The sequence below is a fragment of the Oncorhynchus keta genome, chromosome 28 (genome assembly GCF_023373465.1).
Source record: "Oncorhynchus keta strain PuntledgeMale-10-30-2019 chromosome 28, Oket_V2, whole genome shotgun sequence".
In the NCBI taxonomy this organism is placed as follows: Eukaryota; Metazoa; Chordata; class Actinopteri; order Salmoniformes; family Salmonidae; genus Oncorhynchus; species Oncorhynchus keta.
In genome coordinates, this window is record NC_068448.1 from 48,967,656 (window position 1) to 48,986,617 (window position 18,962).

At 43.1% G+C, this 18,962-nt stretch overlaps 1 protein-coding gene across 3 annotated transcripts in view; it reads right to left on the reverse strand.

Annotated features, from left to right (window-relative positions):
- Positions 1-215: 215 nt before the first annotated feature.
- Positions 216-18,962, reverse strand: part of LOC118361530 (limb region 1 protein homolog) — a 57,331-nt gene continuing 38,584 nt past the window's right edge. For 2 of the 3 annotated variants that reach the window (XM_035741543.2, XM_035741542.2), the window contains 5 exons: positions 17,567-17,640; positions 17,099-17,189; positions 16,324-16,390; positions 11,731-11,892; positions 216-3,482 (listed from right to left, as the gene is read on the reverse strand). In XM_035741543.2, the coding sequence (XP_035597436.1) occupies positions 3,397-3,482; positions 11,731-11,892; positions 16,324-16,390; positions 17,099-17,189; positions 17,567-17,640 (480 nt within the window). In that variant the 3' untranslated portion in view covers positions 216-3,396. The remainder of the gene's footprint in view (positions 3,483-11,730; positions 11,893-16,323; positions 16,391-17,098; positions 17,190-17,566; positions 17,641-18,962) is intronic. The other variant, XM_052483218.1, reaches the window with a different exon arrangement.

Genomic DNA, 18,962 nt, shown 5'->3' on the forward strand with positions numbered 1-18,962 from the left:
GCAGGGCCAGACGGATTACCAGAATGTGTACTATGAACATGTGCTGACCAATTAGTTGCAGGAGTTGAATGACTTGCCAGGAGTTCATACAGCCAGATAGTGCCATGGTAACAGCAAGCTTTTGCCAAGTGTGCCATTACATCTCAAAAAGAAGCCTGTGACGTAAGCCACAAATGTAAAATGTGAAATTAAAAAGCAAAACGTCAACATAAACATGATTTTCATTGTTTTATTTGCAAACAAACCAACAACACGCATACATATATAGCAACTCAGAAAAGAACAAGGTAAAAAAAATATATACATTCACATAAATGGGCAGGAAATTACATGCAGACACAGAAAATCAAACAGACAGACAAAACTACCAGCTACTCCACCGACAGTACAGGCCACTCCTCAACATTTCAAACCCTCTGCGAGTGGAAAAAAAAACTGCAAGGCAATCAAAAGTCTTCCCTTAGGTTGGAACGGGCCTCGACTGTGTCCTCCACAGAAACTAAATGGAAAAGTCAGATTGTAATAGATTGTAATCACTGGTGTACTTCTTCAACCAATAATACATGCAGCATAAACATTGTCTGAAATAGCAATAAAAATAGATATTTATTAAATTAATAAAACTGATAGTTGAGGGTGAGAGGAACACAAAGGGGGTCACAGTCATCAAGGAAACACAAAACAGACATTATTAGCCACGGTAGTAATGGGTTTTGGTTAGTGATTATTTTTCTCAATTCTGGATTTTCACAGTATCATTTATCATCAGCATTACCAAATCAACCTGAGATGTGAAATTGGATCGCTCATAATCTTGCATTTTAATGAGGGGACAGAACACAGTACAAGGCTTGGCACTGCGAACTCCAGAATCTAAGGTGAGTCTTGTGACAGACAATAGCTACTGCTTTCCTTACTTTTAAATTTCATCCAAACTATTACTGTATAATATACATTCCTTTTTTAAAATAAAACAGTCCCTGTAAAAAAAAGTCTCAAATGCATATTGGAATAAAAATACATTAATCACATCTCCTGCCATTTGCATCATGACAAGTCACAATGAAAACACATCAAACACATCATAAAAACAGTCTATGACACATTAATTATTGGGGCCCATCACCTTCCCTTTTCACAAGTGCTCAGGTTATCTGGTAATTCATATTTCTGGAAGCCCACTATGGCTATTTGAGTTAAGGGGAGATTATGTACTACATTCACCACAAAGGACAATGAAGAAGTTCAAACTGGTTTGCAATTGAAATCCAGAGACAAGGTGTTCACAGTAAAGTTGTGTTTTTTAAAAACAAACATACCTACACGTGAGCACACACACAAATAGGAGCCTCCTATAAAGACTGTGGTGAATTCCTCCTCCTAGCTAAGGCATAAAAAGGTGCTTCTAGTGACAAGTAGCGTCACAGTCCAAAAAGAGCTTCTGTAGACTCATTTACAACAAATACTTGAGGCTTAACGGCAGCCCACTATTTACATCCAAATAATGCAAGAGAGGTATGAAACATAAATGGTGTATGTACAAATACAACATTTACCATAGGAAGAAGTTCAACAAAGCTTCATGCCAGGTGAAATAATAACATTTTAAAATAGCTTAATAGTTATTTGGGGAGATCGAGATCAAGTTTACCAACGCACAACCCTTTTAGGACATTCACCCACAGGATCAAACTCTGAAAGCTGCGATCTTTGCTCTTTGGGACCCCAAAAAAATACATAATTTTTCCCATCTCTAGAGTGATCGAAATCGACAGCACCGAAAACAACATTCATTAAATCAAGACAAAATAATTAACTACATCTTTTATGAAATTAAAGCACAGTAGGCCGACAGACTACGAGTAAAGGGAAATAAAAAAGAGCACATTGTTACACATTCACAACTGGCCTGCGACAACCAGAAAGATGGAAGGCTTGGCTACTCCACAGTGCCTCCCCATTCTTTCTGTGTGAATGGAGCTCCGGTGTGGTCACTGTGGTGAACGTGTACTAAATGTACTGGCAAAGAAGTGGTAATACACAGGCACCTGTGAGGACAAGCAAAGCAACTGGGTATGACGTGTAAAATGGCTAAGAGTGATATGTCAAATGGCTAAGAGGCGGGGGGGCAGGGTAGACTAGTGGTTAGAGCGTTGGACTAGTAACCGGAAGGTTGCAAGTTCAAACCCCCGAGCTGACAAGGTTCAAATCTGTCGTTCTGCCCCTGAACAGGCAGTTAACCCACTGTTCCTAGGCCGTCATTGAAAATAAGAATTTGTTCTTAACTGACTTGCCTAGTTAAATAAAGGTAAAAGTAATAAGTACGATTTATTTTTCATGCAAGGTGCTTTCAAAGCAATTCTATCATAGAACGGCGTCATCTTTCACACATTATCTTCTGACATTAACAAATAAAAATGTCCACTTATTAAACCAGTAGCCATCAATACTTCAGACATATAACATACATTACATGACAAACTGAATTAGATGACTGTTGGAGACCACCACAATACAGGTCATCTATTGTGAATGCCCCCACGGCCACATCACATTTACTTTCTAATTCTGAAATGGAATTGTCTTCTCATTATACTTTGGTGAGGCGGCATTTTCTCTCTCTCTCTCTCCAAATAACCCTGAGCTGCATTTTATAACTAACATGTATTTTAAACTGTGTTGGAAATAGAACAGGGTGTAGACGTAAGTGTAAAAATGGCCACAAGTCGAAAGGTTACATTGCATCTTCCAAGACAATACGGCATAGTGCAATGGTTAGGTTATGGGGGAGAAAATAACAGATAAGAAGTGATTAGGCAAGCGCGAAACACAAGAGGTTAGAATGAGATTGGTTAGAGCAGAGCTCTCAAACCCTGTTCCTGGAGAGCTACCCTTTCGCTCCAACCCCAGTTGTAACTAACCTGATTCAGCTTATCAACCAGCTAATTATTAGAATCAAGTGTGATAGATTAGAGTTGGAGTGAAAACCTACAGGACGGGAGCGCTCCACAAAAACGGTTAGAGGGTAGAATGAGATAAGAATAGACAAAGAGAGAGAAGAAAGTTGGCGCCGAGGGGAAAGAAAGTCCCCCAGACATCGGCTATGGCCCATGGTCACAGTCACTGTTGAGGTCAACATCAAGGTCACTGTTGTGAAGACGGCAGTCTGTCAGAGGGCTCAAATCAGTCCCTGTCCTGGATCCATCCATCCACGAGGAAGGAATGTCACGAAGCTAAATTGCAGTTTCTTCTCAGTTCGCAAAGCCCGTCAGACACTGTGGGAGTATACTAAGTCGCTTCCACAGACTCAATCCCTTTCACCTTCTGCTGTGGAGTTCGGTACTATCAAAATCTCCCTTTGGCTGCCGTTAGGTGTGTGTGTGTCGGTTGTCTCTTTTACAGAGTCTTCTGATGCCCGTTGGCCGAGAGCTTCCCAGACTCCGGGTCTGTGGGGCTGTTTGACAGTTGTAATTTATCCAGACCTGGCCAGGAAGAGATAAGGGGCAGAAATGTAATTAAAATAAACACTGTTAACCTTCAAGACGAGGAATGGAAAAAAATAAAGTGCCTCCCACTGCCTCCGTCTGACATTTTCTACATCAGACATCCTGGGTCTGTCACAACAAGCTGGAGAGACGTCCCCCCTTCGCCTCATAATATTCACTGTCACATATCAGTCCTAAGGCACATTGGATTTTGCCATCATTTCCCCACTTTGTCACTCGAGGTGTGTGTGCGTGTGACAGGAATCAACACTAGGCTATACATCTCTCTGGCTGCAGCCACAGTAGTCTTACTACTGCCTGAGTTGCAGAGAATGCAGACCCAGATAGCCCCTGCAGACTTGGAACCGGTTAAGAGTTATGATAATAAGTCATAGGGAGACCGACTTCTTTGTAATTAGTGTTGATTATTACTGAAATTAACAAAAACCTCAAAGTTTACTTCTCGTCAGTGCAAATAACTATGGTAAAAAATTTGACGATATTCAATCATACAGCATTAATTTGGTTCAATTGGAGCATAAAGCGTAATAATAATGTAATTATTATAATACAACTATTAATTTGGGACAATTCATACAAATACAGTGACTCAATGCGCTGTACATAATAAAATAACACAAAATAGATAAAAAGACAAAGCAATATGCATCCCAAAGGCTGGCAGATCGATGTAATATGCTAGAGCAGCTAAATGCTAATCCCAGATGTTGTGTATCGCGTTCAGACAATCAGGTTGCAGCAGTCTGTTGTTTACCATTGGCTGAACGCGAGGTGCAACACCAGGAAGTAGCATTCCTAGGCATTAGCCACTCTAGCAAGGTGGAGGAAAATAAGTGTTTCATAAAGAAAGTATGCATATTTTCCCCCTTCTCGTCGTTAAATAAAATTGAGGAAATCGAAGCCTTTTGCAGCCTGAATGGAGAATGTTTTCGGCACGAACCGGTCCACGGGGGGGTACGAGTGTATTGCCGGCTGCATACAATGCATTTGGCCGGTAAAATGAACTCTATATCGAGATCAAACATTCGAAGCAGCATAGTGATCTGAATGGTCTGGTTTTATTAGAAGGTCTCATGTCGGCTGCTGAAGATCCCAAGATTCAACATGGTGAAACCTTTGCCAATCATAAGTATGCAGACGTTCGGTCTTCTGCCAAGGGGCTAGCTAGCTATACTGCTGCAGTTAATAGCCAACTTAGCTTGCTGATACAGTACTTCCCTGTTTCTGGTTCATGTATTTCATGATAGCTTGCTGATACAGTACTTCCCTGTTTCTGGTTCATGTATTTCATGATAGCCGTTTACTACAAACCCTTGCTTACAACCAGTGGTAACTTTGTTTCAACGTTTTATCACGTCATTGTAAAGAGGCACCTCTACCGCGGGAAACGGTCTCGACCGAGCAGGGCTCCAAAGTAATATTTTAACACCATTTTTTTATTTTATTTTTAATTTACAAGGTAGGAGACATTTTGGAAAATATATATATATTTTTAATTGATTGAGATGCAGTTTCAACAATTATTATCTGGGATATATTATTCATAGTCGCACAGTGGTGCAAAAATAAAATTCCTGGTCACACGCCTTTTCATTGTTACAGCCTAATGAACCGAGTGCTGAATTACCAATGACCAAACGAGGTGAATAACGTAGCCTATAGACCTGGGGCTGCAATTGGTGGATTCAATCCCTAGTAGCAGATGACATTATTACATGCTGTCAAAAGGAAGCATTCTGTGAGTGGGACAGGAGTGACAGCATATTAATTTGTTGACAATTGTGTACAGAATAGCGCTACAAGTTGCAGTTTTGACAATTGAGTTCATGAACTTTGTTAAACGGAGAATGAACGTGCCTGTCCAGTCTGCCAGGGCTGCCTGCTCCACTCTATTCTTGAGGGGAGTTTCTTTACAAACGCGCATCCAATCTCCTTGGGTCCGGAACCTTACTAAACCAATCGCAAGCTTCAATCTGCTATGGTTCACAGTGCGGTGGCAGGAAAATGATGGATCTCCGAGTGAAGCTGACGTGGTCACAATGCTCATGATATAGATTTGCAGGCGCATATGCTCCGATTTCAAAATGATTTGGAGGCACAGTTGAAAAGAAAACACACTGAATGGAGTGTATTAATTAGAAAATAAAAGCAGTAGTTTTTTTTCAATGTGTGAGAAATAAAAGGTGTGGTGTGTGAAAAGGGTCAAATGTGTGTGTCTAGGGACAAAGCAACTTTGGTGTATTTAGTTGATTTATGTGTTATTTCTTACATTAATAGCCCAGAATTTGTTTTGTGTTATTACATACACCCGTAAATAACTTTTGGATATCAGAGCAGCAATATCTCCCCAGCATTACCACCAGGAATATGACATTCCCGAATTGGTCCTTTGTTTGTACTCCCCAGGACAATTTATCTGATTCCAGAGGCTGATCAAAAACTCCGCAGGCAAAGAAGAAGTATTCGGAATGAACTCCTAGTCTGACTCAGGAGGTGCGCACACCACCCACCGCTTCAGAGTATATTACTCGCTAATGTTCAGTCTCTGTATAATAAAGTAGATGAGCTCAGGGTGAGGATCTCCTTCCAGAGATATATCAGGGATTGTAACATACTCTGTTTCATGGAAACATAGCTCTCTCGGGACATACTGTCTGAGTCCTTTCAGCCAGTTGGGTTCTCAGTTCATCGCGCAGACAGAATAGGAAGAGCGGGGGTGTATATTTCATGATTAACTACTCATGGTGTGATAACATACAGACACTCAATTCCTTTTGGTCATCCGACCTAGAACACCTCAATCAAATACCGACAATATTACCCCCCAAGATAATGGTCTTCGGTTATAGTCACAGCCGTGTATATTCCCCCCTCAAGCCGATACCACGACGGCTCTCAAAGAACTACACTGGACTCTCTACCAACACACTGTCTGCTGCACTAGCTCTGAGAAAACATCGGACAACTGCTACCTGCTAACTGCCTTGCTGTCTCTGCCTGGCCGGTTCCCCTCTTTCCACTGGGATTCTCTGCCTCTAACCCTATTACAGGGGCTGAGTCACTGGCTTACTGGGGCTCTCTCATGCCGTCCCTGCAGGGGGTGCGTCACCTGAGTGGGTTGATTCACTGTTGTGGTCATCCTGTCTGGGTTGGCGTCCCCCCCCCCCACTTGGGCTGTGCCATGGCGGAGATCTTTGTGGGCTATACTCAGCCTTGTCTCAGGATGGTAAGTTGGTGGTTGAAGATATCCCTCTAGTGGTGTGGGGGCTGTGCTTTGGCAAAGTGGGTGGGGTTATATCCTTCCTGTTTGGCCCTGTGTTCTCGGATGGTGCCACAGTGTCTTCTGTCCCCTCCTGTCTCAGCCTCCAGTATTTATGCTGCAGTAGTTTGTGTCGGGGGGCTAGGGTCAGTTTGTTATATCTGGAGTACTTCTCCTGTCCTAATTCGGTGTCCTGTGTGAATCTAAGTGTGCGTTCTCTAATTCTCTCCTTCTTTCTTTCTCTCTCTCGGAGGAACTGAGCCCTAGGACCATGCCCCAGGACTACCTGACATGATGACTCCTTGCTGTCCCCAGTCCACCTGGCCATGCTGCTGCTCCAGTTTCAACTGACCTGAGCCCTAGGACCATGCCCCAGGACTACCTGACATGATGACTCCTTGCTGTCCCCAGTCCACCTGGCTATGCTGCTGCTCCAGTTTCAACTGTTCTGCCTTACTATTATTCGACCATGCTGGTCATTTATGAACATTTGAACATCTTGGCCATGTTCTGTTATAATCTCCACCCGGCACAGCCAGAAGAGGACGGGCCACCCCACATATGCTCTCTCTAATTCTCTCTTTCTTTCTTTCTCTCTCTCGGAGGACCTGAGCCCTAGGACCGTGCCCCAGGACTACCTGACATGATGACTCCTTGCTGTCCCCGGTCCACTTGACTGTGCTGCTGCTCCAGTTTCAACTGTTCTGCCTTGTTATTATTCGACCATGCTGGTCATTTATGAACATTTGAACATATTGGTCATGTTCTGTTATAATCTCCACCCGGCACAGCCAGAAGAGGACTGGCCACCCCACATAGCCTGGTTCCTCTCTAGGTTTCTTCCTAGGTTTTGGCCTTTCTAGGGAGTTTTTCCTAGCCACCGTGCTTCTACACCTGCATTGCTTGCTGTTTGGGGTTTTAGGCTGGGTTTCTGTACAGCACTTTGAGATATCAGCTGATGTACGAAGGGCTATATAAATAAATTCGATTTGATTTGAACTGCTACTCAACTTTTCGCAATGCCTACAAGGCCCTCCAATGCCCTCCCTTCGGCAAATCTGATCACAACTCCATTTTGCTCCTCCCTTCCTATAGGCAGAAACTCAAACAAGAAGTACTCGTGCTACGGACTATTCAACGCCGGTCTGACCCATGCTTCAAGATTGTTTTGATCATGTGGACTGGGATATGTTCCAGGTAGCCACAGAATAATATCAACGAATACACAGATTTGTAAAAATGTAACATTTTTATTTCACCTTTATTTAACCAGGTAGGCTAGTTGAGAACAAGTTCTCATTTGCAACTGCGACCTGGCCAAGATAAAGCATAGCAGTGTGAACAGACAACACAGAGTTACACATGGAGTAAACAATTAACAAGTCAATAACACAGTAGAAAAAAAGGAGAGTCTATATACAATGTGTGCAAAAGGCATGAGGAGGTAGGCGAATAATTACAATTTTTCAGATTAACACTGGAGTGATAAATGATCAGATGGTCATGTACAGGTAGAGATATTGGTGTGCAAAAGAGCAGAAAAGTAAATAAATAAAAACAGTGTGGGGATGAGGTAGGTGAAAATGGGTGGGCTATTTACCAATAGACTATGTACAGCTGCAGCGATCGGTTAGCTGCTCAGATAGCTGATGTTTGAAGTTGGTGAGGGAGATAAAAGTCTCCAACTTCAGCGATTTTTGCAATTCGTTCCAGTCACAGGCAGCAGAGTACTGGAACGAAAGGCGGCCAAATGAGGTGTTGGCTTTAGGGATGATCAGTGAGATACACCTGCTGGAGCTTGTGGGTACACCTGCTGGGTGTTGCCATCGTGACCAGTGAACTGAGATAAGGCGGAGCTTTACCTAGCATGGACTTGTAGATGACCTGGAGCCAGTGGGTCTGGCGACGAATATGTAGCGAGGGCCAGCCGACTAGAGCATACAAGTCGCAGTGGTGGGTGGTATAAGGTGCTTTAGTGACAAAACGGATGGCACTGTGATAAACTGCATCCAGTTTGCTGAGTAGAGTGTTGGTAGCAATTTTGTAGATGACGTCGCCGAAGTCGAGGATCGGTAGGATAGTCAGTTTTACTAGGGTAAGCTTGGCGGCGTGAGTGAAGGAGGTTTTGTTGCGGAATAGAAAGCCGACTCTTGATTTGATTTTCGATTGGAGATGTTTGATATGAGTCTGGAAGGAGAGTTTGCAGTCTAGCCAGACACCTAGGTACTTATAGATGTCCACATATTCAAGGTCGGAACCATCCAGGGTGGTGATGCTAGTCGGGCATGCGGGTGCAGGCAGCGATCGGTTGAAAAGCATGCATTTGGTTTTACTAGCGTTTAAGAGCTAGTAAAGAGCTACTTAAGAGCTATTGAACCCTGTGGCACCCCCATAGAGACTGCCAGAGGACCGGACAGCATGCCCTCCGATTTGACACACTGAACTCTGTCTGCAAAGTAATTGGTGAACCAGGCATAATGTGACTGAGTTTATCAGGAAATGTATAGGAGATGTTGTACCCACTGTGACTATTAAAACCTGCCCAAACCAGACACCATGGCAGCATTCGCGCAAAACTGAAAGTGCGAACCACCACATTTAACCATGGCAAGGTGTAGTTATTCCCTCAGTAAGGCAATCTAACAGGCAAAACATCAGTACAGAGTAGAGGTCGACCGATTAATCGGAATGACCAATTAATGAGGACCGGTTTCAAGTTTTCATAACAATCGGAAATCGGTATTTTTGGGCGCCGCTTTCCAAGAAGAAAAAAAAAACCGGAAATCGTATTTATTTTTGTATACCTTTATTTTACTAGGCAAGTCAGTTAAATTCTTCGAGAAAGGGGGCGCTCTTAATTTTTGGATAAAAAACGTTCCCGTTTTAAACAAGATATTTTGTCACGAAAAGATGCTCGACTATGCATGTAATTGACAGCTTTGGAAAGAAAAAACTGACGTTTCTAAAACTGCAAAGATATTATCTGTGAGTGCCCCAGAACTAATGCTACAGGCGAAACCAAGATGAAGTTTCATACAGGAAATGCCCCAGATTCTGAAGGCGCTGTGTTCCAATGTCTCCTTATATGGCTGTGAATGCGCCAGGAATGAGCCTGCCCTTTCTGTCGTTTCTCCAAGGTGTCTGCAGCATTGTGACGTATTTGTAGTCATATCATTGAAAGATTGACCATAAGAGACTACATTTACCAGGTGTCCGCTCGGTGTCCTGTGTCAAAATTATTGCGTAATCTCTAGGTCCACGCGCGTTCCATTTCTTCAGAAGAGAAAGGCAACTGCCACTAAGGATTTATCATCGATAGATATGTGAAAAACACCTTGAGGATTGATTCTAAACTACGCTTGCCATGTTTCTGTCGATATTATAGAGCTAATTTGGAAAAAAGTTTGGCGTTGTAGTGACTGCATTTTCCGGTCGATTTCTCAGCCAAACGTGAAGAACAAACGGAGCTATTTCGCCTACAAAAATAATATTTCTGGGAAAAAGGAACATTTGCTATCTAACTGGGAATCTCCTGAGTGAAAACATCCGAAGTTCTTCAAAGGTAAATTATTTAATTTGATTGCTTTTCTTATTTTCGTGAAAATGTTGCCTGCTGGTAGCAGAGCCTAGCATAGCATTATGCCATGATAAACTTACACAAATGCTTGACTAGCGTTGGCTGTAAAGCATATTTTGAAAATCTGAGATGACAGTGTGATTAACAAAAGGCTAAGCTGCGTCTCAATATACTTCATTTGTGATTTTCATGAATAGGAACATTTTCTAGGAAGATTTATATCCGCTGCGTTATGCTAATTCGTTTGAGGCTATGATTACACTCCCGCATGCGGGATGGGTAGTATCAAGAAGTTAAGTGACTAGTGTTTGTTCTATTATTAAAGTGGCCAGTGATTTCAAGTCTATGTATATATGGCTGCAGCCTCAAATGTGCTAGTGATGGCTATTTAAATAATTTTTGCATTACTCATCTCATATGTATATACTGTATTCTATTTTAATGTGTATTAGTCTATGCCGCTCCGACATTGCTCATCCAAATATTTAGATTCTTAATTCCATTCCTTTACTTTAGATTTGTGTGTATTGTGTCTATTGTTGTGAACTTGTTAGATATTATTGCACTGTTGGAGCTGGAAACATTTCACTACACTCGCAATAACATCTACTAAACTTGTGTATGTGACAATACAATTTGATTTGATTACTTGGCTTTAAAGGGATAGTTCACCCAAATTACAAAATGACATATTGGGTTTGCTTAAAATATATGAGGTATGACTGCAATAGATGCTTTGGTTTAATTTCTCTGGCACTGTTTCCACATGCTAAAGTTTTAGCATTTGTGGAACAAATCCCATTCACGTCATGACACCGATATTAGCATTATTATACCATACAGAAATGGTTTGTTGAGATCGGTGTAGAAGAACTTGACTGGCCTGCACAGACCCCTGACCTCAACCCCATCGAACACCTTTGGGATGAATTGAACCGCCAATTGCGAGCCAGGCCTAAATACCCAACATCAATGCACAACCTTACTAATGCTCGTGGCTGAATGGAAGCAAGTCCCCACAGCAATGTTCCAACATATAGTGGAAAGCCTTCCCAGAATAGAGGTGGCTGTTATAGCAGCAAAGGGGGGACCAACTCCATATTAAATGCCAGTTTTACCAATATCTTATAGTCAAAGGTATTAAAAGCAGTACTCAAATCTAAAAGACTGTACAGGTGGAGGATTTCAAACGCACAGAGCACACTTTCATCAATTGTTGAAAACAATATTCTCTGATTGTCCGGTTGTCTGTAGTAATCTATGATAAGGCTTTATTATTGTATATAGCAAAGCATTCTTTAAGAATGTCGGTAACGCAATGAACCAGTAATAACGTCATTTCAGCTTTGTTTGAAATGAACATGAGTATATGAATATAAAAATGTTACCTAATGCTTTCAAGAGTTCCTCTCGGACCGCTGAGGTAAACTTCCGGACTAGGCAGAGAGTAGTTACCACGGCAAACAGCAAGTTGTACGATAGGACGATATAGAAGTTTCCCAGCCAATTGAATCTCCCGAAGTCTCCGAGAAGGTCAAACCTGGTGATACCTGTGAAGATGTTAAATAAAAGAACAGCAGATTCAATATTTTGCTATTTGAGTGGATTATAACACAAAACAATGAATAGAACTATATCATGATCATTTAGAAATACCGGACCATAGTTTATTATGTTTTTATTTTACTTCAAACACGGATCATTTCACAACACTGACACCAGCTCTAACCTCTGGTTGAATTATCTAAGTCACAGGAGTTTGGTGGCAACTTAATTGGGCAGGACGGCCTCATAGGAATGTCTGGAACTGAATCGATGCAACAAACTCAAACACATGGTTTCCTTGGGTTTGATACCATTCCATTTACTCCATTCCAGCCATTATGAGCCCCTCAGCAGCCCCTGTGGTCTAAGTAATGTAGGCCTATCAATATTCTCTGATTCCCATTGAGGCAGTGACCAGCACCATTACATGATCCGACACTGTGGACTGGAAACCAAGAGCAATCGATACAAACATGGGGCACAAAAATGTTACAAAAAACCTGGAGAGAAAAAGTGAGCTTGGATTATTTCCCAATGACAGGCACTAAGTCTACATGTTCCTTTTTCCAAACACCTTTGGCAAGACAAGAGTTGTGTTAATAATCACAAACCCTTCCCTTTCCACTACTGCTTCAGCGAATTAACTATTTAAGAATGTCTGTTCTGTCGGCAGTTGAGGCACTTTGAAAAGCGTCTCTTCAATAGCCTGCCTCTTTCAACAGGCAAGAAAGGCCAAATTGAAAGAAGCGATTACACCCAAAAACCATTTGATGTACACTGTATACTAAGATGCTCAGGCATTGCCGGATCCAGGACGGACGAGAATAAAACCAAAATAGCCAAACCCTTTATATAAATGATTTAGCGGCCAATGCCGCTCTTCCTGAGATAAAGTCATCTTCATTGTCTGACATTTGGCAGATTACTAATATTCCTTTCATAGGAAAGTGTTTTGTTAGTGGGACTGTATAGACAATTTGTTAGCGTGCAAAAATCGAGTGGAACAAAAAATACAGAAATGAGCCACACCCCAGGCAACATGGGTATCAATGGGACCACAGTCACCTGCACATACACCTGAGTCAACTGTTCTGAAGTACAGTAAACAAGCAGAATCTTGTAGGTTTCTGATGTTGCCGAGACCGCTTGAACAACTCATGGCGGGCGGGCCTGACCTCCCCCCTGCGAGAGGGAATCCTCAGTTTCAGGCCAGTCAGAGCCTCACTCCATGTCTTGTCTCAGTGTATGCTTCGTATGAATCACACACACACCGTAAACAAAACCATGTCTGAAATTCATCAGAACTTCACAAAAGCTACTTCAATATGGCCCAGTAGCCACCTCATCCTGTCCTCTATTTAGCTACGCACACTTCTGCAGTTACTGAGGAGGAACTAATGTGGAGACGTGCTGCAAACAGTTTCAATGCATTGGGAGGTTGTCTCCACTGCTCCACCCATCCATCTCTCTAGCATTGACAGAGACGGAACAGAGTTGCTAATCCCTCGTTTCTCTAGTGGGGCCAGTTGCCTTTTACAGCCACGCTGGGACTCCGCCAGACCTGAGCGGGTTTTCCAATTTCAAACCATCTGTCATGGCAGATCACACGCTGCATGCAGAGGCGTCAACACCCTATTGTTTTCCTATTTATTTATCATGGGCTGCTGCTTCTTCTAGAACCTTCTAGAATGTTCCACCAGCCCCGGCCAGTACAATAACATCTCGGTCCCAAATGGCACCTTACTCCCTATATAGTGCACTACTTTTGACTAGAGCCCTGGCCAGAAGAAGTGCACTACGCAAGGGAATAGGGTGCCATTTGGGACGCAAACCCAGACTCATCTCAGTAGTCGAGGGTTTTGCTGCCGTCAAAAGAAATGTACTCAAAAAAGTGACAGGATAACCTACCCTGAGGTGGATTAAAACACGTCAGTTGTAAGTAGTCTTCACTCATAGTCCGAAGCAGTGGAACTCATTCATTCCTGTGCTTTCAATGTTCTCTACCCACGTGAACTAAATAACAGTGCATGCAGCCCACCTTTCAAAGTAAAACCACGACAAGCCCACCCAATATCAATACATGAACCAACCAGTCACTTCAGCGTTCAGCGATCTTGATCAAATTTCGCAATTCATAAACTGGCATAGCTCACAGTGTGAGGTAATGTTCTTGGATCCCCCCTTCGGTAATGCCTGTGAAACTGCTGCGTGGCAATCAATTTGGTGTCTGGAAAGATGTATTTACAGCCTCTAAGCATTTGGCAAGCATCAAGGGCCTTGAAACAAGTTGCTTGTAAAAGAGAGGCAGAGAGGTTGGAGAGATGGCAGTCAATACACCTTGTCACACCGGTCAAGCCTAATTAATTTCTAATGCAAAACATTTTGATCTTGGTTTGGTATTTGGAGCTGTTAGGAAGTAAAGTTTTTGGGGGCCTTTGGAATCGCTCCGTTAGCAGAAGGGGAAACTATGCTTACGTCCCAAAGGAAGTGCACTTTGTAGGGAATACGGTGCCATTTGGGATGCTGCCTATACGTTGTGTGTCTAGAGATGACGTAACCTCTCATAGAAGAACCTGTCTTCCTCCGATCACCCGATTCACTTCAGCCAGTTTTTCTCATCACCATTTGCAGAATGTATCATTATGTATCACTGTGTGTATGTGGGCCAAGTGATATCCAACATGTCTCACAATCCATTCCAAGTAAGATGGAAGCCGCTGTGGGTGATTACATTTGCTGATTCATTCTGATCATTCATCCACTAATTTGTGAGAATGGTGGCCTATGTATTAATTCGACTTCAGATAAGGAACGATAGATTACTATCTAGAATTGCATCTATGTAATAAATGATCCTTTTCTGAGATGTTTTATACTCTGGTAGTGTGTATCCCAAATGGCACCCTATACCCTATATAGAGCACTACATTTGAGCAGTGCCCAGCCACCGTGTATTATCCCAGGAACAGCAGCCAGGCTGACAGTAGTGACCCAAGTCCTCTCTGCTGCAGTATCTTACTGTGTTTTCTGGGGACACTGCATACGAAATTTACACAAACATGCAGGGCAGAAAAATAACTTCTCGGTGGGAGCGATGGGGGTGGGGTCCCCCAAATGTCACCCATGGTTTAAAGTAGTGCACTATGTAGGGAATACGGTGCCATTTGGGATGCATCCTATACCACTCTGATGCTTTCAAAACACACACACTTCGATAACTGGTCCACCTGTAAAGCCTAGCCTCTTTTAGCCCCCCAAATAAAGTGTGTTCATTGGACTTTTACCCTTGTCTGCACCCTAACTAACCCTGGCGTTGCTGCCACTGAGAAACGAGCACTCCCATTTCAGTAGCATTACAGGTCCCATGGCCCTCCTTCAAGAGAAGCTTAAATAAAACATAGCCGACAGGACTACTGTACAAGCAGCGGGTAACATTAGCCCCAGGATCTCCTACAGCCCCTCAACTCTGTGCAGTTTATTTCTCTCAGACATGCGTTCAAATACTTTGAGCATTTGCTTGAGTGCCAGATGGGCAGGGTTTACAGTTTTGGGACTTTTCTATTGGTTTATTAAGCCAGGCAAGCACAAACAGGTACATATAAAGTATTTTAAATTATTTTTCAAACAGTTGAAACCCAAGTAATCTGACTTATTTTGCTACATCAATCATGCTCTCTGGTTTACACACACACAATGTTTGACCTGTTAATATCTTCACAAAATAGCAGAACGGTAACACTAAAAGAGTTTACCTCTCCCATAACATTGACACACACATTACACAAGCATACACACTCCCTCTCCCCACATCTTTCTCCTTTGGCTGAGGGGGGGGGGGGCATTCATTTATTCCTTTTCATCTATTCAGTGTCACAGAGCAGAACCTGTGGTATTTTGTAAAGCTCCCTATGACCCACTGTAAGCACACACACACACACACACACACACACACACACACACACACACACACACACACACACGATGGTGCTATTTGAACAGCTGTGTCTGCTCTCTGCGTGTTTATTAGTGCCATTGTTATGCCGCGGCTATCATGCCATTTTCTCCCACTCTTGCTCCATTCTCTTCTTAAATCGCTATGGCAAACTATGAAGGAATTTAACTTGTTAACCTTAACGGTCTGTGAGTGGGGGATTCACCTTGCCTCCCTCCATCTCTGCCCTCCAATTAGTTTCTCACAAAAGCACTCCCGAAATGTTCACCGAACATCAGTGCTCACCTATTCATTCCATCTACTACGTGTTCAATCCATGGGTTGAATAGATTGATTTTGACATCTATAAATATCACAAAGGTAGCATCTAAAATGGCACCATATTCCCTATGTAGTGCACTACTTTGACCAGGGCTCATAGGGAATAGAGTGCCATTTGGGACAGAAAATGATAAAATATGGATAAAAGCTAGGGGAGACTCACCAAGTGTTCTGGACATGACTGGCAGGGCTGAACTCAGCACCAGGATGGACACACAGCAACCAATGATCTACATGGAGGGAGTCACAGAGAGTTAGAGTCAGCAGGTATAGAACCTTAACTGATGAAAACCATTAACATATAGATAGGCCATGATGAAACCATTGAGTGTGAGAACTGAGGGCGTGATTACCTTAACAAGACACTGTGTACACACACACACACACACACACACACACACACACACACACACACACACACACACACACACACACACACACACACACACACACACACACACACACACACACACACACACACACACACACACACACACACACACACACACACACACACACACACACACACACCTCTTCACAGTAAAATGGATTCCACACATATTGTGCAATTAGTAGTTCTGAAGATGCTCATTACCAGATCCTGCTCTTTTGTGGCTTTCAAGTCCTTTCACTGAGTCGCCATGGCTCGTTAACAAGCCTCACCGTTCCCCCCCGCTCATTACTAAGTGAATGGCTGCCCCCGTGAGCCAAACAGAGCACACAACCAGCCCCCCCTCCCCACACAACCACCCCCACCCACCCCTCACTGATGTACAAGAAAAGAAGCGCTTGTTTACGCAACGTCCATGTTTACGCAACTCACAAACAAATATTGGGTGGGAGATGAACTGAACCATTCAGACGGATGACTGGAGGGGGCTGAAGAGGATGAAACACAAGGTCTCAATATATCATCACCGCTGTGTGTGTGCATTTACCGTTGTCATGGTCGTGTCGTCTTTCCTGGGAGTGAGGCCTTCAAACACTCGCAAGCTGTAGAAGCCGACAACTGAGGACACCATCAAGTAGCTGGTGCGGAATCAAGGACAAGAAATCCAAAGCGTCTTGATTCGGACATTTGTTGACATTTTAAGTGGCCAGTTGGCACCTTTTCACCAAGGAAGAATGTGACGAAACACAACAGAATGTCCCGGAAAATGTCCAACTAAGCAAGGTCTTAAGTAAAGTAAACACCACTGGCCCTGGGAATGTCACTCGTATCACCATGGAGCAAGGGCCATATGTATCAAATGTCACAGAGTAGGACTGCTGAAATAGGATCAGTCTTGCATTTTTTTTTATCCCAATAAAAAATAATACTTGGACAGAGGACTTGATCCTAGATCGGGAACTCCTACTCAGACACTTCATATGGCCCCAGAGCAGAGGGATCATTGAAAGGATACAACATGAGGATGATGTCGACGACAGCCTGGACCAGTCCAAACGTGGACAGCGAGGTGTTCCCGAACCCCCGATCCTGGAATGACAGAGGAAGAGGGGGTTTTGTTGTTGTTGTCTTGTTAAGGAAGGGGGGCAGTCGCACTCCTCTTGATTTATTGTGGATAGAGACCAGGACAGGAAAGGAGACAAGGAGAGGAAATAGGAGGAGACAGAGTGTGCTGAAATAGCAGTGGGCTCGATTCAACCCCATTCTGCAGTGGTATGTGTTCCAGAGGCCAAAAGGCTAGACCACAAATCAAATCAACATTCAAAAAGAGGATCTCTTATTTGTCTGTGTGTCATCAGAAGAACACCAAAAGTTTTTTTTTTTTAACTGTGCAAATAAATCCTGAATAGAATGATTTTATATGACAAAAGTTAACAACTGTAAGTATGTGATTACAGAAAGAAGTTAAAACATTTACATTACAGGTTAGTCATTTAGCAGACGCTCTTATCCAGAGTGACTTACAGGAGCAATTAGGGTTAAGTGCCTTGCTCATGGGCACATCAACAGATTTTCACCTAAATCGGCCCTGGGATTCAAACCAGCAACCTTTCAGTTACTTGCCCAACACTCTTAACCACTAGCCTACCTAAAACTCGGCACAAGTCGAAGTTTCCCTTTCAACAGACTCCAACCGGCTCAGTAATGGATGGAAAGAGATGAAAGAGAGAAAAGACTTTTCAAATCACTGTCCATCACACCATATGCAAACAGGTGTTGAGACAAGCAGCGAGGCACAGAAGTGCTTACGGTAAAAAGTGGAGAACGTGAATGCATGCCAATAACAAATACAAATACATTTTAAAACGCTTCGGCAAACACGCCAGATGTTTTCTGCCCTGCCCAATTGAAGTTCGTGCGGGGAAAAGAGACATCTATATATTACGCCAATAGTCTCGGCATCTGTGTTTTGTTTGAGTGATAAACATTTGCTTTTGTAAGACTTGGCACCCTAGCTGTTTACATGAACTACTTTTCACTTCAATCCAAAAGAGGATCAGTGACCTGCTTGCTCTGTGTTGGAGCGACTCGCAGCAGAGGAAGACGTCGGCCGCGTCCCAAACGGCACCCTGTATTCCCTATACAGTGCACTACTTTTGAGCCGGGCCCCATTGGCCCTGTTCAAAAGTGGAGCGCTAGAAAAGGGAACAGGATGCCATTTGGGACGCATGCTCTCTGTTGGAGAGATCCATGCTATGGCACAGCAGCACAGGGACACGTTGTACAGAGGGTTGCACTTCTGTCAAGTTAAAAACGGCACCGATCGTCAATATCTAGGAGCTAGCTCCAGCTGCATTAATACTGACAAAAACACACTTGTACAGGTCACTTTGCACACACACACACACACA